Genomic DNA, 25,355 nt, shown 5'->3' with positions numbered 1-25,355 from the left:
CTCCTCAAGGACTTAGACTTTGGTTATATTTTTCATAACTACGTGAAGCTAGAAATCTTAACGGATGCCTGTGCCACCACCGCCACCACCACCTCCTCCTCCACCGCCTCCACCACCTTCTGGAGGACCTCCTCCACCACCTTCTGGAGGACCCCCTCCACCACCTTCTGGAGGGCCCCCTCCACCACCACCTCTGGTAAGATTGACTTTTCATCCCTATTAGCAAAAGCTTAGTTGTAGTAGGCATCCCAGAGCCCCCAGAATTCAGGTGTGGATATTCATAGCAAATATCTGGTGCAGATGCTTGTTTTGCTGGCTTGTATTCTTCTGTTCATTAGAGCTGTGGTCTCCAAAGTGGGGTTCATTATATGATCTATTGGGGTGCAGGAAGCAAGTATTAGAACTTCAGTCATACATGTGTATAATTTATAAATAAAATATGTATGTATATTGGGGCGCATGCTCAAAAATTTTTTACCGATAGGGGTACGGGATCAAAAAGTTTGGAGATGATTGCATTAGAGTGCATGTGGTGAGAATTTAGCATCTGTGAGTACTTCTCCAGCCCCAGGGAACTCATTTTTGTATTGGTAATGTGCAAGTGGTAAGTGTTAATTTCTTCATCCTCTTTCTTACAGCTTCTATTAAGACTCTCAGTGTTCAGCTTTAGGTGTTGCGCTTTCTAGCCTGTGCTCTCTTCCTGGGGATACAGCACAATATGCTTTTATACGTTGCAGGAACAATTACCGCTCGTAATGGATCATTACTCTATGTGTCATGAAGTAGAACATGTGGCCTGCCAGCACATTTGCAGTAAGAGAAAGCTGGTCTGAGCAGAGTTTCAGGGTATTACATTTTCATACCTTCACAATCGATTACTGTACCAGTGGTAAAATGTGTAAGTCATTCCTTCTATTCTGCAATCATTTGTTCATAGCCTCTTTTGGCATTGAAATTCTGAAACTGGTTTTGAAATAATGAAACCTGTCATGGTTGTGTCTGAGACATAAAATCTCTCCTTACTTTTTTCATGTAGTTGTTGCATGTCAATTGTCACTGCTGTAATTGTTGCACTATATGTTAGTTCCTGTAGCAAAACTGTATGTTGTACTTCAAGTGTACTTCAAGTTATATATGTACATATATAAATAAATATATATTTTTTTAAGAACTTAATTTCTCCCTTGAACTCTTCAGCATCTTTGCCTGTTTTGTTTCTATGAAGGTCTGTTAATTTTGTTTGATAATGTTCTTACATTCTTTGCATGTTTCTCTCTGATAATTTGAAGGGAAACCGTTTTGTAGAACTCTCCATGAGTTGTGGAGATGAAGAGGAAGACAAAGACAGTAGGTGAAATCAGCAATGCTCAATTCCTTTTATCATTCTATTTTAACTTTGTGCACCATGAGCAGTGTTTTCAATTAGCAGCTCCTCTGGGTTGGTACACAATGTAAAGTTATATGCTGAAATAAGTGGGCTGAATATTGTGAGCAACTTAATGCCCACAACTGCAATTAAAGGCAACAGCAGCTGCAAGTGTTCTTAACCTAATAAATTCATCTCAGTAATATCTAGAAAATTTTTAGCCTTCTCTAATATATGCCAGTTGTAAAAGACTTGAGAAAGCTGAGAGGACCCCTAAGGACCACGATGAACAAGATTGGTTTTTTTGTTTCCACTCCTCTTCTGATGACTAAACCTACTACTATGGTAGGGGTTTGATAAAAGAAGCCTTTTACCGAATTTCCATGTTTTAGTTAGATCATTCTGTTACTAACGTGATCTTCTACAGGTAAGACATGCAGAATTTACTGTCAGTTTTATCTTGATGATACAATACAAACTAAATGTATCTCTAATTAATGTCTGTTATTAAAGCCTTCCTTTTAGTAAGTGTTGACACATGATCCTACATGAATAAATAGTAAAATGATGTAGCAGAATATTCCTTTTTGTGTAACAGCAAAAGGATTATTTTCTCTCAAAACTAAATCTGAGGGCTAACTTTAAGAGGATCTGTAGTCTGCCTGGTGAGTTCAGCAAAGCACGGTATGAGAGAGAGAGTCAGTTCTCAAGTCGGTGCCAAGCTGCAGAGTAAAATCTTCTGATGAGGGAATCCATGAAAACTTGCTACAGACCCAATTTTCTTTTACTTGACATCTGTCTTTTATAGCTGCTAAACTGCCCAGCTGTTGTTACAGCTGCTAAATCTACAGTTGGAGGATGGAAGACGAAAAAAATTCTACCAGGCATGTAGCTTTAAGGAAAACCTTAAAAACAAATAAGTTTTATTTGGCCAACAGCTGGAAATGTTCCCAAGTAAACAGCACTGTGATTTTTATTATACTGACATAATTAAACCAGAGTAACATTTATGTGTTAGCAATTAAAGGTTAAGTTTTAATTTTGCTATTGATATGCAGGCAAGCCACTCGTTTAACTTACTTATTTATATTAAAAGTGAAATGTCTGTGCGTAGGTTGTAGTTTTATAATTCTGTCATTTTGCTTGATGCTATTGCATGAGTACCACACACTTTTTTTCCTAATCATATGGATATTAGCCACACTTTCCTGTTGTTTTTGTTATTAAGAGATTTTTAGCAGAAGCAGTCACATTATCTTTTTTCCTGCACATTTTCTTACTGAATATCATGAGCCATGATCCCAAATGGTTTTGCAGTCCTTACTTCATTGAAACCCTAAGCATTGTTGGCACTTAGCTTTTTTGTACTGCTAACTCCCTCTTAAGGCAGAAGAAAATTAGGTTCTTTCTGGCTGTTTTCAAAGATTTTGGACTTGCAGATATTGTGTAAGTACTCATACTGAATTCTGTTCACAATAGTTGTTGCAAGGCAATACCAAAGTGATTTGGAGATGGTATTTAAGACATGCAAGGAGCCACCTGTACCCAGCAGCAGAAAAGCTGTTAGAGCATACTTAAAAGAAAACAAAGTAGATTTTTCAGAAGGGGATGGTAGGGTATCTGCAATAGCAGATGTAGGTGGCTGAGTCAAAATGTGAATTTAGCTAATTGGATTAATTGAGCATGTCTTCAAATGCCTGCCTTCTGGGGGTCAGAGATAAAGATGAGAGGGATGAGTAGGCAGAAGAAAGCTCTGCCCCAGCACATTTTCTGGCAGTGGCTTACAGAATTCAGTTAGTTTCTCTTTCCCTTTTCCTCTCCATCATAACTTATAAAGGAGGAGTTAAGATGTCTATCCTACACCTCTTTCAATTTTATAGCCATATGCGCATCACAGGGTGAGTTTTTATAGTTTTGTTTGATTGTTTTTTCTCTTTAAAGCTTTCTGCTCCTGAAAAACTTCTTTTCATTTGCCCTCTATTTCTTTTATCCCTTTGCGTATGAGGCATTCTGGTTAGTTTTGGTTGTCGTGTTTCCAGAAGTAGATACCAGCACTGAGACTGATTCAAATTTTTTTTTCTGCTTAATCTGCCAAGAGATGATCAAGAGAGAATTTGGCTTTGATAAACCATGTTCACTTTTTATGTGCAGTACAGGCTGCTCACTGCTGTGCTGCCTTTGTCTGTACATCTGAATTCCTAATAGTATGATCAGTCATCATCTATTAAAATGTTAACATTGAAGGAAGTATGGATGTGTAGCAGCCCTGCTGGGTTGTGCCTTATTCAGAGAAGATGTTTGTTTAATGATTCATATGTTTGTGCAGTTTTAAGAAAATGCTTCCCTTTAGCATTATTATTACTAAAGTCATAGCATAAAAATTAACCCCCCAAATCACAATGGATCGGATGGTTAAAGCTAGTAATGTAGCACCAGGCATATATTTGCCTTATTGGCAAACTGAAAACTAGGAGAAGAATGGAATATGCTTACTTTAGTGGGAGAAATTTGAAACTTGACATAATGCTAAATGCTAGATTGTCATGTAGATTAATTTTAATGAATACCTCACTCTTATTTAAAGAAAAAAAAGAAAAAGAATAGAATTTCTGTTGTAGATAAACATATGTCAGTGTTTACCAAGTTTGTTATTCTAACCTTATTTTCTGCTCTTGTAATTAAAAACTCAGAAAAGCAATTCCTCATAGTATAATGTTGTCATAGATGCATAATTTACGCAGAGGTAGGATTTCCAAGGTTAAGAAATACATCAGCTGATATTTTTCCTTGAGGAGATGGAGTTTTTTTCTCTCCTTCATGCAGCTATCAGAGTGCAGACCTTGCTGAGCTGCTTCCTTCAACCTTCCCAAGAAATTAGAGAGCTATGTGCTTGTCTGAAGTTGTGTGGGAGTTGGTTTTGTTCCTATGACTTTTAGCAGTACTGTTCTTTGGAAGGAGGAAAAACAACGTATGTAAAACAGCTTGGCTGAAGATAATGATGATTTGCGGTATTTTGATTTTGGTCTTACCAAATATAATATGAGAAAGAGAATGTGCACATAAAAGTGTGTGCATGTATAAATGTCATGCATGCTAGCTAATTAATTAAAAAGCAAGGTCATTTCTCAATTTTTCAGTCAGACCCCTGGACCTGCAAGTGTAACACTGAAAGAACAGAATTACTCGTAGTGCCAATTACAAAATATGTAGGAATGTGTTTATTAAAATGTTATGTGAGCTGTGAGTAAGATGATATTTAGTACTCTGTCATGAAGTCCCTAGGTCAGGAGATCTAAATCATAATATTTACTGCTGCTAGGTAAAACATAGCGGAGCGAGAGAGAGAGTGTGAGGGCTTGGTAATCTTGTTGATGACAGGCCATCCTGGAGACTGTGCTAAGGGCTGGGCAAAATGCAGCTGAAGTTTTTAAAGAAGCTTTGTTCCAGCCAAAATATAGAAGACTGATTTATAATGTTTCTATAATGTATCACATCTCACACCACTTTGCTGTTATAGAGAAGTGAGGGGCAATTCTGAAGAAAAAATGCTGTGTTCGGCATGGTTTATTTGACTGTTTTCAGGCAGAGTAGAATGTGTGATTGCAAAGCTGTGGCATCTGGAAGAGTTCCTGCTGGAGTCTTCTGCTCTTGTAGTCAACAAATAGGGAAAGGTAAGCAGGAGCTATGAAAGGAGAGGAAGATGTAAAAAGCTCATAAATACTAGGTTGGCGTTGCTCCGTGTGTTTCATCTGGACAGGCACAGGGGCATATACTGCATGCATTCATATGCACTACTCTTCTTAAATGTTTTACTTGAGATCTCCTTGGTCACCAATTTTAATGTATTTAAGTGGCGAGTTCTGTTTTGCAGGTTTCTTCATAATGTCATGTGTTGTACATGTTATCTGAATGGAAAGTGTTTAAATTCATTTTCCTTGTTCACGCTGTCTGTTTTTCATCTGTATAATTTTCCATGTAAATGTATGGAAATTGCAGTATGTCGCAGAGGTACCAGCTATAAATGATCAAGCTCAAGTACTAGAAGCAGCCTAACTGCAGAGAGCTAATAGGTTACGTTACCATTTTAACCGTATTGCCCTGAAAAACTCAGTGCCTTGTTTGTATTGTATGCAGCGGCAACATCTTAAATTCCATCTGTCAATTAATATTAAACTTGTAGCCTTTTAATTAAAAGATAACTCAGAATTATAGCAATACTTGGGTTGGACTTCTCTGCATGGCTGGAAGGTGACATTGTAAGAACTGTTAGTTTCTCACTATTCTCTTGTCTTGGCCTAACCATAATTTCGCATGGATGCTAAAAGGCATTTCAAACTGATCAGTAGCTTCTACACAGGTAACTGGGTAGGACCAATGGCCTCAGAACAGAGTGAGATTAAATAGTGAAACGTAGTTTGCCACATATTGAATATTTTGTTATTACTACTAACAACCCTTGTTGTTCTGGGGACCCACCTATGTTAGACAGAGAGAATAAACAGAGGTAGTGGCACCAGCCCCCACAGCAGTAATTTCAGCCTTGTTCTGTTCCACATTTTCATCACAATGCCAAGGCCTCAGCTTTTCTTGTCAGAATTTTCACTTTTGTTGTAATTGATGTGGAGGAAATCTTGGGAATTTGAATCCCAAAAATTTAGAAGTCAGAAGGTGAAGTTCAAAATTATATTTGAAGCCAGCCTCAGGGTATTTTTGGTATCTGACTTGTGATCTCTCTGAACTCTCTGCTGGGCACCACTTATAGAGTAGGTTTGATTTTATATTGCCTCCATTTTGGTGGCTTCTGTTACTGCGTATTTTCTTGTAATGAAAGAATTTGTTTAAAATGTGGGTGTCAGTAAGTTAAATACCCACAGAAAGCTAAATGGCTTAGCAGGTATAAATTATCATATTGATTCTGTTGCATTTTTGCATCTAGATATGGAAATTTAGCAAGCCATGCTGGAAAACTTTAAGTACACTCTTGTAAATAAGCCCACTGCTCCATTTGTACCAGGAGCAATTGAACTTTTAAGTATTTGAGATTTTACATTGTCTGCTGGAGTGGTGCTAACATGACATGAAGTGGTTTTTATTGATTGCAGCGGCGCTGATTTCTGGTGCTGTTTGACATGAGTGCTGGAATGTAGATGTAGAAGAGAAGTAACTCCTGCTATGCTGTTTTTGTACTTTTGTTCCCTATCGTGTCTGCTGGTGCACTACAAGCAGGTAAATCCTAGCACAGGGCGTGCACCATCTCTGCTAGCACTGAAATGCCTTATTATTTGGGACTAGTGCCAGGACTAGGCAGTGACTAAAACAGTGGAAAGAGATCTGGAACAACTTCTGCACAGTACTTCCCTAGCTAGAAGGTGAGGAACGAGGCTGGTGTAGACGCAGCCTATCTAAGTACACACATGGCTCGATGAACTTTTCAACCCGGCAGGTTCAAATTGCAGAACTTAGTGCAAAGTGTAGACTGAGATCATGGTTAATCATTATTGAGCTGGGTGTAGATGGAATCGTGAAACACTGGTCCTGTCATTCTCTCAAAACAATGATTTCATTAGCTGCCAAGAAGCTATTTGGCAGGTTCCCTCATATGAGTTCCCTCAAAAAAAATTCTGGCTGGTGAGTGACCCCTCGCATTGGAAGTGTTTGAAGCTCAGCTTGCTAGAAGGCTGAGAGATTGCTGTGTTTACCCAGGTAGACCAAGTGCCAAGAATTAATTAGTTTCATCCTATGCTACACAGCAGAAACACAAGAAGCAGCGCTGATCTTGCAATTGTCTGTGCTGGAGGAGCCTTGCACTATGGCGAGGTTTCCCATAATTAAAAAGCTTTAAATCAGAGGTCGGGTCTCTATTGTGAATAGATGAACAAAAACTCGCATGTACCAGATCTCATCAGCTTCTTTATAGATGAATGGTTTAAAATACTGAAAATAAAAGAAGTCGCATACTTTGTTGTTGAGACTTAATTTTTCCTTAAGGTGGAAGGTGGATTGTTTGACTTATTTTATTTTGCATTTGACAGTGCATGAGTGAAACCACATCTGATACATATTTAAAGGAAATGCAAGAAGGATGATAATGATTTTCTCTATCATACTTCTGTTTGTGACTTACTGGAAACTGGTTTTATTTTATTATTTTAATAAGCTTCTGTGTTTTGTTGCAATTGCATTTCTTGGCACATTCCTGGGGGAGACTTTAGCTGCCAGTTTGAGAATTCTTTGTAAAAGCAACGCTCTTGCCTGCAGGGCAAACTGCTTCTACTGGAAAAATAAAATTGTGAATTCTTGGCATAACTTTAATCTAGTAAAGGTGGATTGATTTTGGCAAAATAAGTTCCCTTGACATTTCAGGTTTAACATTGGGCTACAAATGCATACTTTTATAATCCTATGTTATGTCAAGGAAGACACACTGGCCGCTTACATTGAGATTTCTGGTCATCTTCCACATCCCACCTTGTTCTAGAAACCCTTGTTCTTTTAATAAAAAATTATAACATTGTAAGCTTGTTTGAATGTTCTGGCATCTCATTGTCTATATTTTTTCCTGCCAGTTCTGTTTTCGAAAAGGATGCAGCCTTTTAAGGGTTGAATTAATTTAAATACATTAGTCCTTCTGATTACAGGATTCTCCCTATGGAGCATTTGTGGTCAGCAGTTTGTGGTTAAGTGGAAAGAAGTTATGAACCAAGTTGCTTGCAAGCAGATCTCATGTGTTCTTAGTCCACTCTTTTTAATCATTAGTGTTCCCAGAAGGGTATTTTACCAAGATATTGCCCCTTATGGCCCCTTCCTCTATGTCTGGGCCCTTCAAGACTGTTGTGAACACTAGCTCTGTGCCTGGCTTTCCTTCAAAGGAGCAGGAGCTTTATGGCTGGATGGGGACCCAGTCATCATCTCTCCCCCTGTGCTCTGCTACTTGGAGAGCCTTTCTGTGCCATATGGGCAGTAAGAACACTCATCATCCTTCCTCAGATGATTTACCAACCCCAGACAAGCTGTGTTTTCCTCTCAATAGTCTTAGCCAACTCCAGCATGATGCGCTTACAGTGTTAGATAGATAGTTTCACCTTTATTTTCCTCTTTCCTGAAAAACCCATGTTTGCCTGCAACACAATTCCAGTTATTGTTAATGTAGGAATAATCCTGTGCATGGTTGGTGGCATGGGTGATATATTTCCAGTCATTCAGGCTCTTCCTTGATGCTTTGCAGATCCTTGAATTAAGGTTTTGGTGTTTCAGCTGTCTTTTGCTGTTGATGCAGAGTTTCTTTGGCTAGACTTGGCCCTGCCATGTGACTGACTGCATTGCCTATACAGCTATTGCTAGTTTGGCCCTGTCTTCTGGTCTACGTGCTGGTTTTGATTGTCCATTGCCATTTTTGTAGACCTTTTCTTTTCCATTTCTTATCTAAATTTGGTCTCTGAATCTTGCAGTGGGGAGGCAGCCAGTAGTTCAGAACAATTTCTTCCAGTTGTGAGTTCTGTGGAAGTGAGAAGGGTGTCTGAGAAGGCCAGGACTGGCCCAAGAACTCTTGTTTTCCTGACTATATCTCTCTGGTCAAGCCTTCCTTATCTTAGTACTTTCTGTTCATCTTTCTGTATCTTGCCACAGCATCTTATCCCTCCCTTAAAAGCCAAATCTGAGGTGTTACATGCTGCATTAGGGAAGATTCCTTGTCCCTCAGTCCATGTCCATGCAGGTTTGGCTGAGCATGGCAGAGAAAAATAAGAAATCAAGGGTTTGTTAAGGGATGTCCTCCAACTTTTCTTTAATAAAATATGCACTGTGCATGCCTTCTGCCACTATCTGTGCTAGATCTCTGCACTGAATCCTTTTTTTTTAGTTTTGTTTTGTTTAGGGTTTAAAAATTGGGCATGGGAGAGAGGAAGGGTGATTGACACCAGATTCATAGAAACAGATGAAATTGTCAGTAGAAGAGAGAGTTCTTTTTCTGCCCATAATAAAATACTGAATGACAAATTGATTGACTGTTTTTTAATTTTATTGGTATGCATCTCACCAAACAGATGGTTAGGTATTAACTAAATGTATTATGACTTTTTTTTTGGTTTAGTCTTTTTTGTCTAGTTCAGATAAATAAATTTTCTACACAGCATTTCCACTATTTCCTATAAAAAGTGACCAGGAAAGGGAATGATGATACAATTCATTACATATTAGAAGTATAAATACTCAATACTACGAATTCTCTGAAATAAAAGAGCATGTGGTACCTTTGGATGGATTCATGCCTTATTTTATCTTACTTATGGCTCCTACCTATTATAGAACTGGAGTACTGGATCCTCTTCCCATTAGCTGATGGGTTTATTCGGAAACAAATGTCTGCAGCTGCCTAGCTACTGGATTGTCTGGATGGCTGGAGGTAAATTTTTGCTGCAACTGTCATGTTCATGAAGATCGATACTACCCTAAAGTATTTTGCAAATTCAGTAAAGAGCATATTTAAAAGATCAGAATAAATGCAACCCAATTATGGGACAGTGTATACGTCCACTGTGACCTGAGCTACCTGCCTGAAGTCCAGAGGATTTCCCCTTTCTGTTGTGCAGGAGTGCTTTTTAAAATCTGGAAGATAATAATTTGTACTCTAATTAGTAAGACTGTGAAGTTCTTCAAATGCCTGTTGACTTGGGCATTTACATCACTTTAGTATCTGAGCACGTATACCTCTTAAATATTTTAAGTATCAAAGGAGCGCAGAGGGTAGGTCGATGCTCCCATCCATCTTGCAAGATGTAAAGTGATTTTCTCAAGGTGATACAAGTATCACAGCAGTAGTATACTCAGACATGGAGCTCATTGCCATGGTTTTAGTCTGTTTTCTTTTAAAAAGTCTGTCTGATCTTAATTTGTCTGATACAACCTAGTTTATGGTGTTAAGATTGTGATTATTCAGGGCTCAACTTGTGTGTTCGATATATACAATGTCACAGAGTTGTTCTCCTAAACAAAATGATTCACCCCTACAGAACTCAGATAGAAGAAACCTTTCCGAACCGCTGGCTGCCTCCCCACTGCAAAGTCTATTAAGTGTCATTAACTAACCAGGTGTGGGCCCCAATGACTCGTGCTTCACAAAAAGTGCTTCTGCCAGAAAGGATCCAGCCTTGATCTGAAAACAAAAAAATCTATCGTTTGCTGCCATCCTCAGCCCTTTGCTGTGTGGAACGGTCACTGGCTGCTTCTGTACATGCTGCTTTCTAATCAGAGCTTGTCTGGCTGTGTCTTACATTACATTGCCAAATGCCTGCCTCTGCTGGATTAACAGACCCTGAGCCCTCAGCATCATTTCCTTCTAAAGGTTTGTGTGTTGTGCAGGCAGAGACATGTCAGGTAGCCCAAACATCAATCCTATATCTTACTGAATGGCATAGCTGAGCCTGTGATTTAGGACACACGGTCAGGATATTTGCATGTGCCGTTTGTTCCATTCTGTTTCTGAGTGCGTATTGAACGGGCCATTCTTTATGTTAGAAATAGTAGAATAATCTAGTGGTTACTTAGGAATGAGAACCCACTGTTCCTTTACCAATTCATGTTAATAAAGTATGGAATTTAATTTCACTCTGTGTTACCTGAGGCAGCTATGTCATCTGATAAAACAAAAGATCTTCACATTCTTCTCGGACTTCCATTCTGATTTTCATTGAAAGATTGAGATGTTTCTCTTTTTGCAAATAAACAAGGCTGCCCTGCAGATGAGTGGGGGAGGGAGGGTAGAAAGTAGCTGAAGAATTAAGTCCTTTGTCTTGCAGCTATTTTTCCTCTATGAATCAAAATATATTCGTCTTCTTGGTGAAATGCTTCTGTTGCACGTGTTCAGGATGGAAGATTTGAAACCCATAAGAGTTCCTCGTTTTATTTTTCTCTTGTTATAAAACCTGTATGTTTAATATCTCTTCTTGTGCTATGGAATGCAGGCATAGCATTAGTGTGAATCTGAAATTATTTTTTTAATCAAAGGAATGAAGGTTCCTTTCTGATTGTGTATCAAAAAGTAATGTGATAAAAATCAGGAATTTGCAAGCGTAGGACACCAGTAGATGAGTGGGTGAGATACCTGGTGAAATGATTCTTGACACAAATTGTCACCGGCTTTAGGGGTGCAGGCAGCAAAACAAGAAATCCGAAGTAGCTCTGACTGCTGTGCAACCGGGCAACACTACACCCCCAGCCATCTTGACTTTGTAATGGAAAAAGAGAATCCCTATCAAGCAACTCAGCAGCTAATCAATCACCTGAGTCCACAAGGCTGGTCGTGGAAGATTGTATCTCTTAGGTACATGAGGAGGAAGAAGAAACAGCTGAGGCAGGGAATGGAGTTATATTCGAAGTAAATGGATCTACCCTAAAAGAAGGGTAGCTTGTTATGCTGCATTCTGGGCCTGCATAATAGTGTTCATGGTGTTTTACGCTACAAATTGTGGCCAAATTAATATCTTAACCATGTTAAAGTGATAGCAGGTTGTGAGTTACTTGCAGATGTAAGTTGATACAGGTAGGGTATTTTAGCTTAATAGCTATTTGGGTATCAGGACTTTATATTCCAATAGCCTACCTGCTCAGAGAAGTAGATCAGGAAGATGAAGTGGACAGCTGGCATGATATGTGGACACTTGGACCCGGAAACAAAAACACAGCTGCTGGATCTAATTTTAAACATAGGTCTTGATTGGATCCCTCTGGATCCTGGTTGTCCTCCTACAGCAGAGCCGTTAGTGGGAGTAGAGGGACGTGAAATTCAAGATACTGGTAAAAAAGCGTTGGTGAGAAGGGGAATCACCCTTGTTCCAGTTATGGTATTTCCATTTTTCACAGTAAGTATTGTCAGCTTATAGAAAATGTGAGTGGAAATAGTTTGTGACCAGTACGTGGTCTAACGCTGCTTATACAGAGAGACTTTCTGGGTTGTCCGGGGCAGTGGGACACCTGTCCTGAAGGACAAGTACAGGCAGTGCTGTTTCAAATTAGGAAATCATGTAATGAAGTGGGGGTTTTAAAATACTTTTAAATAATGTATGGTTATAGTATCAATCACAAGATGGTAATTCCGAGCTTTTACATCAGGTGTCAGGAATGCAGTGGGCATTAGCAGTGATCTGGAGGGCCATCTAGTGGGGCTCTGCAAATCTAGCTTGCTTTTTTTTTTTTATTTTTTAAAAAATCAATTTAGCAGCTGGTAAAGTATTTTCAAGCATCTATTTTGCTTTCAAAATGCTGTTACCAAGTTGGTTCTTTTGTTTTAAAGTGTGACAGTATTCTTCTTTGACTTCTATGACTATAATGCTAAAATTAAGGGCTATGGAAATGTTTGTGGTTTTGTTCTCTTTAGGAAGTTAGATAACCTATAAGAATATACAGGGGATGCGGAAACATGCAGCACAGTGCTCCTCTGACCTGAAGAGTCCCCTCTGTTAGCCTACTCTTTTAACCATGGGACAGGTTTAGAAATAACAGATTTGCTGGTTTAAAGCTGCTTCAGGAAAGGGAAACATCCAAACTTTTTAAAGATTTGATTTTCTTTTTACAGGAAACTTGATGAAATAAGAATAAAGAATAAAAATATATTTTGGTTTTATTACAAAACTTTAAACTACAACCTGACTGTACATTTATGGATCTTGGTTAAGCTAGAAAAGTTACTAAAATATAATTGTATTGTTCTAAAGACAGTCTACTCAGACTGGTGTAAATCTCCGATACAGGGAGACAGTGTAAATGAATTAATGATCACATTCAATTAGCCATCTTTTATCCTCAGGCGCAGTAGGCAAAATGGTAAGATGGGGTTTTTTTCAGTAAGGTGGCATGTAAAATCTTTGTTTTAAAGCATTGTAAATAGCATGAAAAGAGTTAAGAAGAGAGGCAGTCACAGCTGGACTTGTGGGTCAGAGACCATAAATGGCCAAGCAAGAGGTCACATTTAGTTTACGCATGTCCCCTAATTTCCTTTGAATGGTATTAGCACAGCAAGTATTATATTTGTGCTTTATAGGAGGCAAGAAACCTGAAAGCTGAAATATAACCGAATGCTGTTCTTCTTGATTCAACCCAAGGGCTTTGAAAAGACAGCTGCCAAGGACGGTTGATTTTAAATCCTCTTCAAATCCCATTTTACTTCTGTCTTCTTTCTAAGAGTTTATTTTTTACTGTACCTCCCATCTAATGTTCTTATTGTCAACAGGCAAGTTCAGAGATACCAAAATTGCGAAAGGAAGACCAAAAAGCACGAAATGCACTCTTAGCTGATATCCAGCAGGGAACTCGCTTAAGAAAAGTAACTCAAATCAATGACCGCAGTGCACCACAGATTGAAAGTAAGTACATACTCCAGAGTAAGGTCCCAGGGGGAGCTTTGCTTGAAGCCTCAGTTGTGGAGGTCAGCTGGACAGTTTTCAAACTGAAGGACAGGTTTGAAGTTCAGGAAAGATCTGAGTGTTCATGTAGCTTCAGGATGTGGAGGGAGGAGTCTGTCTAAACTTGCATCCAGCTTGAAGATCAACAACTATTAACACTTCATAAGTCTTTACCTGGGCATCACCTTAAGAGGCATTCCTTGCCCAATCATTAATGATTAAATCCTTGAGAGCTTCTCAATAAAATAATTGTTTAAGCAGGAATTGTTTGGTCTGGCAAAACAATTTAGCTCTACTAGATAAAAAGAATGAAAAATGGCAAGAAAATCTGGAAGCATAAATATAATGTAGTCTAACACAGCTTTTTGCTGGTGTCATCGATATGAAATTAAACAGCACCAGAGGGTGCTGTACTCCAAAGTAAGGGTCAGAGAGTAATGGTATTTTACTGCATCAACTGTGACTTCCCTTGCTGAGCCTGTCTGAAGAGGAATAGTCTGGTCTTGCCTGTGTTTGTTGGTGCAGTTGGAGGGCAAGGATAAAACTACTTTCTGATATACTCAGGGTGGGCTGTGAACTACTACTACTACTACTACTACTACTACTACTACTACTATTATTATTATTATTATTATTATTATTATTATTAACAGAACCTAAAGGAGCTAACAGAGATGGAGTTAGTCCAGCCATTAATAAAGGCGGGTCTCAGCAGCCTTTGGGAGGCTTATTTGCTGGTGGCTTTCCTGTTCTCAGACCAGCAGGCCAGAGGGACATGGCAGGTAAGGGTTTCATTTGTATGAAAGAATAACTGCGGGGAACTCGATTTGGAATGAAAGTACATTGGAGTTAGCTTTACTGATCGATTTTTATTGGGTTTTTTCCTGAACTTTTAGTCCATCACACAACCATGGAAGACCCAATTAATAATGTGCCTGAAATAATTTTTTTAGAACTCAAACGCCTTATTCCTTAAAATGTAAATAATAAGCTATCTCTACACTGGGTAAAAAAGAAGTTGAATATATTGTACAGAGTTTTAATGGAGACTTTTTACGTTAGTTTAATGAAAATTTTTAATTGTGCCACGAATAGAGTATTGAAATCTGAGTTTATCAACCTTGATACCAATGGCAAAGAAGTTCTGTTTCCTTCCCTCCATTAGCATGTATTTCTATGGCATTACAGGCTCGTGTGTCACTTAAGGATAAACATTTAATATTTTCAGCCTGTGGGTTTTAGAAGTACAGCTTTGATCCAGCAAGGTAATTTACTGACCTGAAAAAACAGGGCACTTGTCACTTCATGGGATAAGAGGGAGGCATCTGCCGGAGCCTTGCAACTGCTTTCACCCTCAGAAGTGCCAGCACCAATGAGGGTGACTTTGAGTCACCGCATTGACTTCTTGTGTTGTTGGGCAGCTGCTGCCTGCTCAGACAGCACAGAGCAAAGTAGGCACTTGTAGGCACAGACAGAACTTGGCTCTGCTTGTGTTTTTTTTTCTTGGAAGACAAGCCAAGATGTGCAGCACCGCTGGTAACTGGGCTTCCCCACATAGCTTCAGCTGCAGTACCTACTTTAAGTTATTAGTAAAACTGTGACCACGTCTATCAGACTGTGTGAATATAGAACAAGATGCCTTTTTTTGACATCTTGCTTCGTGAAAAATCCCTAACATTTGCTCAGGGAAATACATAATGTAAAGTCAAGTCTTTGGGCATTTGCTGTTGAAAAGGAAACATTTGAACTTGTGCCTTTGAGGCACTCCTTTTAAGAACTTGGCTTTTATCCATGGGATTGAGATTTATGTAACATTCGTGTGAATTTTTTAATCTTAAGCAAGTGCTTCAAGGATATAGGCTGATGTGTGTCATCTGCTTGTGTTCTTTGAGGCCTTTTCACTAGGACCCTTGATCCCTCCAAGCTCTTCCATGCCCAGCGGGCTGTGCTGGGCAGATGAGGCTGAACAGAAGGATCCCAGGCTCCTGCAGAACAGCCCCCGCTCCTTAAACTGTTCCATTCTGCAGAAACTGAGGGATGGGGAGGGGAGCAGGGACCACTAGCAGGCCTTCGTCAACTAAGCGGAGTCCCCGGTGCCCACTGGAATACATCACCTCTCACCAAATTCATCATACCAAGGGCAAGCTGTTGGATAGGAGATGTTTTGGGAGCAATAGTTTAATTAACTAAGCACTGAGGTGAAGAAGACGAAGAGCTTGCTTTTTGCACAGTTTTGCCTGGTGAGTGGGATGGGAACACTGATGTGATCTGTACTGATCCCTGGTTTTCAGCCGGGAGACCCGGGCAGCTTCCTGGGTACTTGCCCCTGTACTCGGCACTGGTGAGACCGCACCTCGAATACTGTGTTCAGGTCTGGGCCTCTCACTACTCTGGAGCGTGTCCAGAGAAGAGCAGTGAATCTAGTGAAGGGGCTGGAGAACAAGTCTTACGAGGAGCGGCTGAGGGAACTGGGGTTGTTTAGCCTGGAGAAGAGGAGGCTGAGAGGAGACCTTGTTGCTCTCTACAACTACCTGAAAGGAGATTGTAGAGAGGAGGGTACTGGCCTCTTCTCCTAAGTGACAGGTGATAGGACAAGGGCGAATGGCCTCAAGCACCGCCAGGGGAGGTTCAGACTGGATATCAGAAAAAAAAATTTCCCAGAAAGGGTCATTGGGCACTGGCAGAGACTGCCTAGGGAGGGGTTGAGTCACCATCCCTGGAGGTGTTTAAAAGACAGGTAGATGAGGTGCTCAGGGACATGGTTTTGTGGCAGATAGGAACAGCTGGACTCAATGATCCAAGAGATCTTTTCCAACCTGGTGATTCTATGGTTCTATGATTCCAGGGTCACGTTCGGCAGCTCCCAGGACCCCCACAGCCCCTCGCAGCAGCCCCTTGCCACCGGCAGATGGGCATGGAGCAGCTCCGGAGCCTCCCAGCACCTCCCGAACAACAGCAGGAGCATCAACCGGAGCCAGCCCTGGGCGGCCAAGCCTGCCCGCTCCCCCTCCACCACCTCCCGCATCCAGCAAACCCTCCCTCACCTTCCCTCCCCCCCCGCCTCTGCCCCCTCCAGCCGAGCGCTCTGCCAAGGGGGTCTCCCCCTCTGCTGCGCCCCCGCTTCCCCCGACACAGCCTGACAAGCTCCCCAAGTTTCCAGCAGGTGCTTCGCACCCTCCTCCTCCCCCTCCTCTGCCCCTCCTGCCCCCCTGCGGGGTGCCGAGCAGGACAGCCGAGGTCTCTGCTCCTGCTTCTTCTCCATCTGAGGGAAGGGATTGCCCACCTCCCACGCCGCCCCCCCCCTCTACCGCACATGCACCCCCTGAGCTCAAACAGGCTCTCCTTTCCACCATCGCCAGCCTTCAGCAGTGCTGAGGTGCCCCCTCCTCTGCCCCCCAAGTCTCCCCACCTCCTGTCGCAGTTCCATAAGCCCAGCAGTATTCAATCCCTCCCGCTCCCTCCCACCCCTGGACCCCCACCGCCCGCAGCCCTGGCAGAGGTCAGAAAGAAGAGACCCGTCCGAGGGGCAGGTGAGAGCAGCGCCTTTGGAGAAGGGAGGCTTTTCCCCCTTTTGGCTAGTGGGGGGCGATAGCATGGAGGGCTGGAGAGCTTGGAGGGGTGAGGATGAAGAGCACGCGTAGAAGGAGGGAAGCCAGGCTCTTCTTAGGAGTGGGTATGCACACAATGTATTATAGTTGAGTGAAGTCGAGCTCTTCTTAGCACTGGGCACGCACGCCATATGTTGTAGTTTGAGTGAAGTCAGGCTCTTCTTAGCACTGGGCATGCACACCATGTGTTACAGTTTAGTATGTGATTCTTGGAAGCAACAGGCTGATCAGTGAAAGCAACGTTTTAGAACCAACGGACTGCTTCGTGCTTTTGCATTGGCATTGGTGTCTCCAGCAGCGCAATAACTGAGCGCAGGAGTTGTCTCCTAACAGCCTCAGGTAGGGCAGCAGAGTCTGCTGGTGCCAGCCTACCCATGACATCCCTCCACTGCTCTACTCATGCAGTCTGGAGGAATACTGGGACATGTTAAAGGAGAGAATAAAACAAATATGGAGCAGCTACAGCCATAGGTGAGCAAAAGCAAATACGGATGCAGTTCTCCGCTTTTCAACAGAAGCAGTGGCCAGTGCCTTCTGCAATCAAAGCAATAAGGCCAAAGGTTTCTCTGACTGCTTGAGAAGTGGGGGCATTGGCTAGTGTTTCCTTGAGCAGATGGTAGAAGGAACTTTTTTCTGACTTCGCTGATATAATGAAGATTAAAAAAATTAGCCTAGATCTGTGTGGGTTTGAGAAATGGAGACAGCTACTTAATAAGGAACATCGGAAGGGAATGTTCTGTACCCTGTACTTTAGCGGCCACATGTCGAGAGAAAGATTGTTAGTTCTCTTTGACAGCCATGGGAAAGGCCGTGCAAGTACAGCAGATCAGGTGCTTCATGATGGTGATTAATGCTGCTCAGGAGCTGTCCGATGAACTGGTATTTTATTGAGATGACTGCTTCTCATGGTAGTTCAGCTTTGGGAAGTTTAAATCAATTAGTCTGCCTTTCTCTTGGTTATCTCAGGGAGAAGCAGTGTGAGAAGCTGCTAACTTGGAGGCCTTGGGCTCCCTTTCCTTAAAAACCCAGTTCCTGTGGTAGGTCTGTCCAGATGTAAACTTTGAAGACTCTTGTAACTCCTCAGTGAAATGTACAAGAATAATGGTATTTCCACTGCATAGATGCCAAAATGTCAGGAAATTGTTTTCTTTTAGAGATACTATCTAGTGATGTTGCGGTTTATTTCTTAAAGAAACTACTTGTTCTTGTGAAAGTGGAAGGATAGTCTCTCCCTCTAGATTGGGACAAACCCATACTTCAGAATGTGAGATCTTCCCTAGAACTAGAAACAGTAAGCCCCAGCCAGCTCCAATAGTGACTTAAATTTAATACTTAATGCTATAAATCCATGGCCAGGCTTCACAAACAGCAGCTATGAAGGACCCTATGATTGCCCCAAATATTGCATGGCTTCTAATCTCCCTCCACTTTTGCGCAAAACCTACTGTCAGGTGTGTCAAGTCCTGATAATGTTTTATGTCCTGGTCCACTTCTTTTCAAGGAACTGGTGCTGGGAAGCTGGTCACTCCTCCACAGCCCCCAGCAAGATCACCGACAACTGAACTTACGAGCAAGACTGGAGTCTCAGCCTGGGCTACAGCTCATGAACCCTACCTACCACTTAAAAATGGAAACATGCACCTTATTGGTAATATAATCTAAATTAGATCTCTTAGCCTTAGTTAATGATTTTAGTACAAAAGTCTGAGTATGTCTCAGACCTCAGAAACTCACTTGGGACTTTTTCATGGCAATAGCAGGGTAGTATAACTGGACCAAATAGAAGCATTTTTTTGTAACCTTACACAATGAGAAAAAATTAAGGCATTTTCACAAAAGTTTTGGATCATTCAGTAGATGAGAACTCACTACCTGCAAACTTACTTGAGATTGCAAAAAGTTGCTGTAGTTTGCTTATATCACTATGCTTAAAACCAGTTCATGGACATTTAATAGCTTCAATTCTACAGAGCAAAGACCATGAAGAACTATTTCTGTGGTCTGATGAATGAAGCATTCACTCTCACTTAGAGCTAAATGGCTTGAAAACCACCCAGGAATGCATTTATTACCACAATGTCATCAATGCAGCAAACTGGAATGGCAGCCAGAAGCTTAACTTCAGTTAGTAGCAGGCAGTGTTTGCAATTAAGCCAGAAAATTTGGATGGCTCTTAGAAGTACTCATCAAAATTGTTTATGTGTTGTGAGCTACTAGCATTTCCAGGGGAAAACAGCACTTTTAATTGAAACTATTTAGGGATTTATTTATTTCAAGTGTCTTTCTACCAGTGACTAATGTTTATTTCCCTGAAACTTCCCAGATGACTTTGAATCTAAATTTACTTTTCATTCTGTGGAAGATTTCCCTCCACCTGATGAATTCAAGCCATTTCAGAAAATATATCCCAGCAAGATAGCTAGAGGTAAGTGTGTAAACAGGAGAGGGTCTGATAAATAACCAATATTATTAGAACCGGGGAATGAAAATAAAGAACAGAAACCAGCATTAATGTGAAGAACTGGGCTGCTACCATAGGCAGAGAGGAATGGGATTTGGTACAGTGGTAACAGGGACCAAAGATACAATGAAAAACTCTTAATTGCCATAAAGTCTTAGTAGCTAAAAATAAAATTATGTGGTGTGACCTGCAGTCTGTCTTAAGATTGTTGAATTTGCAGAACCCTTGATGTCAAAAATAGTGATGTCATAGAAACAGACTGAGGCAGCTACTGTGATGGTTTTTTTTTCATGAACTTGTGAAATTGCAAAAGAAAGGTGATTTAATCCGTGTGTTTTGATTGGAATCCTGTGTGTGGTGTTTTACACACCTCAATAACAAAGGAACTTAGTACCTGAACTATGTAAGGAAAGTGATGAATGACTGAACTATGTTTCCCCACCCTGTGCCTCTTAACGTAGAACTTGACATCAAGTCACTGTTGTAAGAGTTCACCTACCCAAGTGAACTTGAACTGGTAGCTGAAGATGCCAAAAGATCTCTGCCCGTCTTCTGCTTTTCTGTAGTCTTTTCTATATTATTAGATCAACTACTTATCTCAAACTCTTCATTAAGCTTTTTGTTTGTTTTTTTTTCATGCTAAGGTGTTCTGCGTGACTTTTCGCAGCAGCTTCAGGCAGTCTAAATCATCTGCACTATGATCCGATCAAAGACTTTTTACAGAACGGCTACAGAACATGAGCAACATATGTATCATTCAAGGGTTGGAGATAAACACAGCATTTGTGGTGTAGAACTGCATCCAAAATACATATCCAAAAAAATGTACCTCTCTCCTCTGATTAAACCTGTCCTATTTATTTACAGATCCCTCTAAAAATCCTCCATTAAGGACACACGTGAGATGAGAAGAGTCTTCTGATGCTCTCTGGATCGGTATTAAAAAAGAACAACATCAAGATAATATAATAAATGGAAGGGGTCCCCACTACAGTGACCGAGATTATATTTGAATTGCAACTGCTGCAATATTAACGTTTATATAAACTGGAAAAGCAATGTAAATGATACCTCTTGAACTAGCCTACAAACAACAGGAATGTCAGCACAGGCTTTTAAATTATTGTATAGAGGTGGATATTTTTTAAGCAAAGCAACATAAAATTTAAATTCTTTGTAGTCTTGAAACAATTCTCTTTCTTATCATGCTGACAGATGTTACCTCAGAACACCTTTTGCATTACATGCCTGTAGTTCCAATTTCCCCTTCCATCATAATTTTTAATGATTTTGGAAATCCTCCAGTTATTATTCAGACATTTTTTCAGTGAACTACCAGAAACTAACATAATATCTTTAGTTTCTTTGTATGCTTCCTCACATCTTGTATTCTGCGTGTCCTCAGGCTGCAGCAGAATGGCACTCTTTATGAACAGGCAGGCCTGCAATCCTTTTCTCATGAAGCATAAAGAGGAAAGAGACAACAAGGAGTTGTGGCTACTGTTTAGCCGGCCTCCTATTGGTTACAGATCCTTATAGGATAGTGTCTGAAGAAGCCCAGCTGGGTAGGGTGGTCAGTGTGACAAAGAAGACAGAACTTTTCCAAACTGGAGGAAAAGAAAGTTGTTCTACTTTAAGTAAAAAAAAGTGTTGTGTGTGTGAATATATATTCCATGAAGTATGCATGTAAGAGCATGTGTCCTGCCTTTTCCTGCTGAAAAAGAAGGTATTTACCATTTGTGTGACAGATTGTCTTTACCCAGCAATTAGGAGGCCTTTGGAGGAGGGGCACCACCCCTACATTTTAAACAAGCTATTAGAGCTACTATCGTTCACTCAGTGAGGATTCATAGTCTAAAATACACTGCATGGAACAAGCAGCCCCCGAAGCGGTTGTTCCTTGAATAGAGTTGGTTGAAAAAAAGTTAACAACCTAGTAGGCAAAAAGACTTGAGCTTCTGCTTTTAACATGCACCGTGGGGTACGGTCTTTAGATCACAGATGCTCAGACCTGGTCATAAGATGTCTGTTTCCAGGACGAATTACTCTTGTGCATTTCACTGCATTAGGAGTGTTGCCAGCAGGTCAAGAGAAGCAATCCTTCCCCTCTGCTCAGCACTGGTGAGGCCACAATTGGAGTCCAGTTCTGGGCTTCCCAGCACATGAGATATGGACAAACTGGAGAGAGTCCAACAAAGAGACATCAAGAAACACTTTTTGACTGTAGGAGTGACTAAGCATTGCTACAGCTTGCCCACAGATGCTGTGGAGTCTTGCTCCTTAGGAGATATTCAAAAGCCATCTGGATGTGGTCCTGGGCTGCTGGCTGTAGGTGGCCCCGCTTGAGGGAGGTGGACCAGATGATCTCCATCCACCTCTTCCAATCCCAGCCAGTCTTTGATTCTCCTTCTTAGAGCTTTCTTGGGTTCCTGCATTTGGGTCATAACGACCCCATGCAAAGCTACAGGCTTGGAGAATAGTGTCTGGAAAGCTGTCTGGCAGAAAAGGACCTGAGGGTGCTGGTCAACAGCCAGTTGAACATGAGCCAGCAGTGTGCCCAAGTAACCAAGAAGGCCAACAGCATCCTGGCTTGTATCAGAAATAGTGTGGCCAGCAGGACCAGGGAAGTGATCGTCTCCCTGTACTCTGCTCTGGTGAGGCCACATGTCAAATACTATGTTCCGTTTGGGGGCCCTCACTACAAGGACATTGAGGTGCTGGAGTATGTTCAGAGAAGGGCAATGAAGCTGGTGAAGGGTCTGGAGCACAAGTCTTACAAGGAGTGGCTGAGGGAACTGGGGCTGTTTAGTCTGGAGAACAGAGGGCTGAGGGGAGACATTATTGCTCTTCGCTACCTGTTTCTCTCCAAGTAACAAGTAATAGAAGAGAGGAAATGGCCTCAAGTTTTGCCAGGGAAGGTTTAGACTGGATATTAGGAAAAATGTCTTCACAGAAAGGGTTGTCAAGCATTGGAAGTGCCCAGGGAAGCAGTGGAGTCACTATCCCTGGAGGTATTTTAAAGAGGGTAGTTGTGGTGGTTAGGGACGTGATTTAGTGGACTGGGCAATGCTGGATTAAGGGTTGGACTGTATGATCTTAAGGGTTTGTGCAACCTAACAATTCTGTGATTCACCAGCTTAAAAAAGTGCACTGCTAGCTCCAAGGTGAGCACGGTGTTAACAGCCAGGCTATTTACAGTTACGGCATTAGTTTATATAATTGCCACAAATTCCCCTCAGCCACCACTACAATAACATTATAGATCACAGGTGAAGCTACTGCCCCATGGCCATGCCTTTGAACAAAACCATTTGGAAAAGACAGGCAACTGCATCTTTACATCTCTGCTTTTCTCTTGGTTCTGACAACAGCTCAGTTATGCTGTAACTCCTACTCCCACATAATGCATGCTTGTGGAGATGGTATAAACGTACGCAGCTCTTCACTTGTAGGACTCTAGCCTTTTTCTGGCCTATTATACCTTGCTGTACATCATGTGAAAAGAAAATAAGTCATGCTTTGACCAATAATTACTGTCATTATTATAGTTACTTGTTAAATATACATTAATACAATAATAAGCAGGGGTCAACATGCATTGCTTCTGAAACAACTGGAAAGTTTAATACTGCTTTGAAGAATATTTTGTTATAGTACTATTAAAGGTGACTTGTTGGTTCTCATTTTTCTTGGAGCTCGTGTACTGTTTTTAGTAAGTACCTTCATAAGGATTTTAAAACTACTTAATACTAGACTACCTGCCAGAAGATATCTGAACAATAAAAAAGTTTTACTCCTGTATTTATTATGATTGGGGGTATTTTAGAAGCAAACAACTTCTTTCAGGGATTAAACTAGAAAACCTGCGCATATTTACAAGTATTGGTGAAATGTTATTTCCATATACACTGGGTTGTTGTTCAAGATCCATCGAAGCTTCTGAAGCTGCTGTTACCTGGAGATACAGAGAATCACACTGGCTGTCACCCAGTGGCATTTGGTCCCACTCTGTCCTTGCACTGAGTCACAGCTGCACGCAAGACCACAAGAAGTTTTAAGGCCATGGGAGTGCTCTGGTTTCTCAGACTTGTAGGACTAGGGACTGTACTTGAGCATGTTACTGTAGCACAGGTTTTTGTGTTGTTTTTTTAAATGCGCTATATAGCAGAAGCAAAAGCAACATACTATTAGAAAATTACTACCTGCATCACTGTGCTCAAAACAATTTATTAGTTCTATCATATAAGCAGTTCCAAATAAGGACAAAAATTCCCACAAGATAACTGAAAAATGGTGGTTTCTTAAGAAAAATGAAAATAAGATATATTAAGTTTTTAGCAGAAATGCATTCTTTTCATCTTACCTCTCTCCTAGCTCTCAGAGGTCAGAGATCCGAGTTGTGCAGAAGAGCTGTGTGAAGTGGTATAGCCTCATTTCAGCCCTGTGTATGGGGCAATGATTTTATCTCTGTTCTGCCCTTGTTCATAAACATCCAGCTACTCCTATCAGCATGCAAAGTGCTCAGCAAGTAACAGCTTACAGAAGCAGCTTTGAAGTTCCACCTGGTATGTGGTAACTGTACTCTGATTAGAAGTATTTTCATTCAAAGTACCATTTTCATTTCAAAAGTGGATTTAATGGGAAATGCATTTACTTCAGTTGTGGGCAGCTGGCAAAAGCACACTGCTCTTTCAGCTGACTTCATCCAGCACAACACTCTCTGAAAGGAAGTGTGCTCCTTGCAGCACGTATTCTGTCTAGGTAGATAGAAGCTAAGATTCAGGGTTTAGTTGCCTATTTCCTCCTTCCCTTGTCACCATTTTCAGAATACCTACACAGAGGAGCTGTTCCCGTAATAGAGAGCATGGGAGGACTGTATTGTGAATAGGAATATTATGAGGCCGTAAGAGAAAATACTTTCATGTTTGTTTCCTTTAATTGAAAAGGCCCAATCATTTCCTGTCCAACTGACAGCTGTCATAGAATGACTAAGTCTGAATGGCACATTTCCATTAAAAAAATTATGAGAACGTAGTGTGCCAGTATGGCAATGCCTACTTCCCTACTGCACAACTCTTACCGTTTCAAGTTGAGGTGTTGCTGCCTTCAAAGGAGCTTTTGTTCCCTCAATACAAAAGTCTGTGGTTTTTTACCATCCTCTTCCTTGAACAGTGAAAGATTTTAACTCCATGTGCTAATTTCCACTTATTAAAGACATGGATTTCTTGTCCGAACCTCCTGTTAAAAACACCTCAACCATCTTTGCGCGACACAGGGAGCAGTGTTTACTGGTTTAAGTGTTTGCTCTATCTTACTTCTACAAGAAGAAAATACATGAAAAGCAGGTCTGTCTGTAAGACTGTCAAGGAAGGGAAGCATGCTGCAGAACTGCACGTAATACAAGACAGCCACTTCTAAGCCCAACCAGTTGGATTGCCACACCCACCAGTAACTCACTGGCACTTAATGGATTCATCAGCTATAGCTGCTTATCACGGAGATAACTAGGAATGGTTCAGCAGTAC

The 25,355-nt window shown here is 41.1% G+C and overlaps 1 protein-coding gene across 1 annotated transcript in view; it reads left to right on the top strand.

Moving 5' to 3' along the window:
- WIPF3 (WAS/WASL interacting protein family member 3) overlaps positions 1-23,513 on the top strand; it is a 39,105-nt gene extending 15,592 nt beyond the window's left edge. Inside the window, 8 exon segments of the mRNA XM_054059678.1 lie at positions 10-196; positions 13,590-13,722; positions 14,415-14,543; positions 16,607-17,054; positions 17,056-17,291; positions 18,871-19,017; positions 19,693-19,794; positions 20,698-23,513. Coding sequence (XP_053915653.1) covers positions 65-196; positions 13,590-13,722; positions 14,415-14,543; positions 16,607-17,054; positions 17,056-17,291; positions 18,871-19,017; positions 19,693-19,794; positions 20,698-20,738 — 1,368 coding nt within the window. The 5' untranslated portion in view covers positions 10-64 and the 3' untranslated portion in view covers positions 20,739-23,513.
- The last annotated feature ends 1,842 nt before the right edge of the window (positions 23,514-25,355 follow it).

The sequence above is a fragment of the Cuculus canorus genome, chromosome 2 (assembly GCF_017976375.1).
Source record: "Cuculus canorus isolate bCucCan1 chromosome 2, bCucCan1.pri, whole genome shotgun sequence".
Lineage (NCBI taxonomy): Eukaryota > Metazoa > Chordata > Aves > Cuculiformes > Cuculidae > Cuculus > Cuculus canorus.
This window is presented reverse-complemented; position numbering and strand designations above follow the sequence as displayed.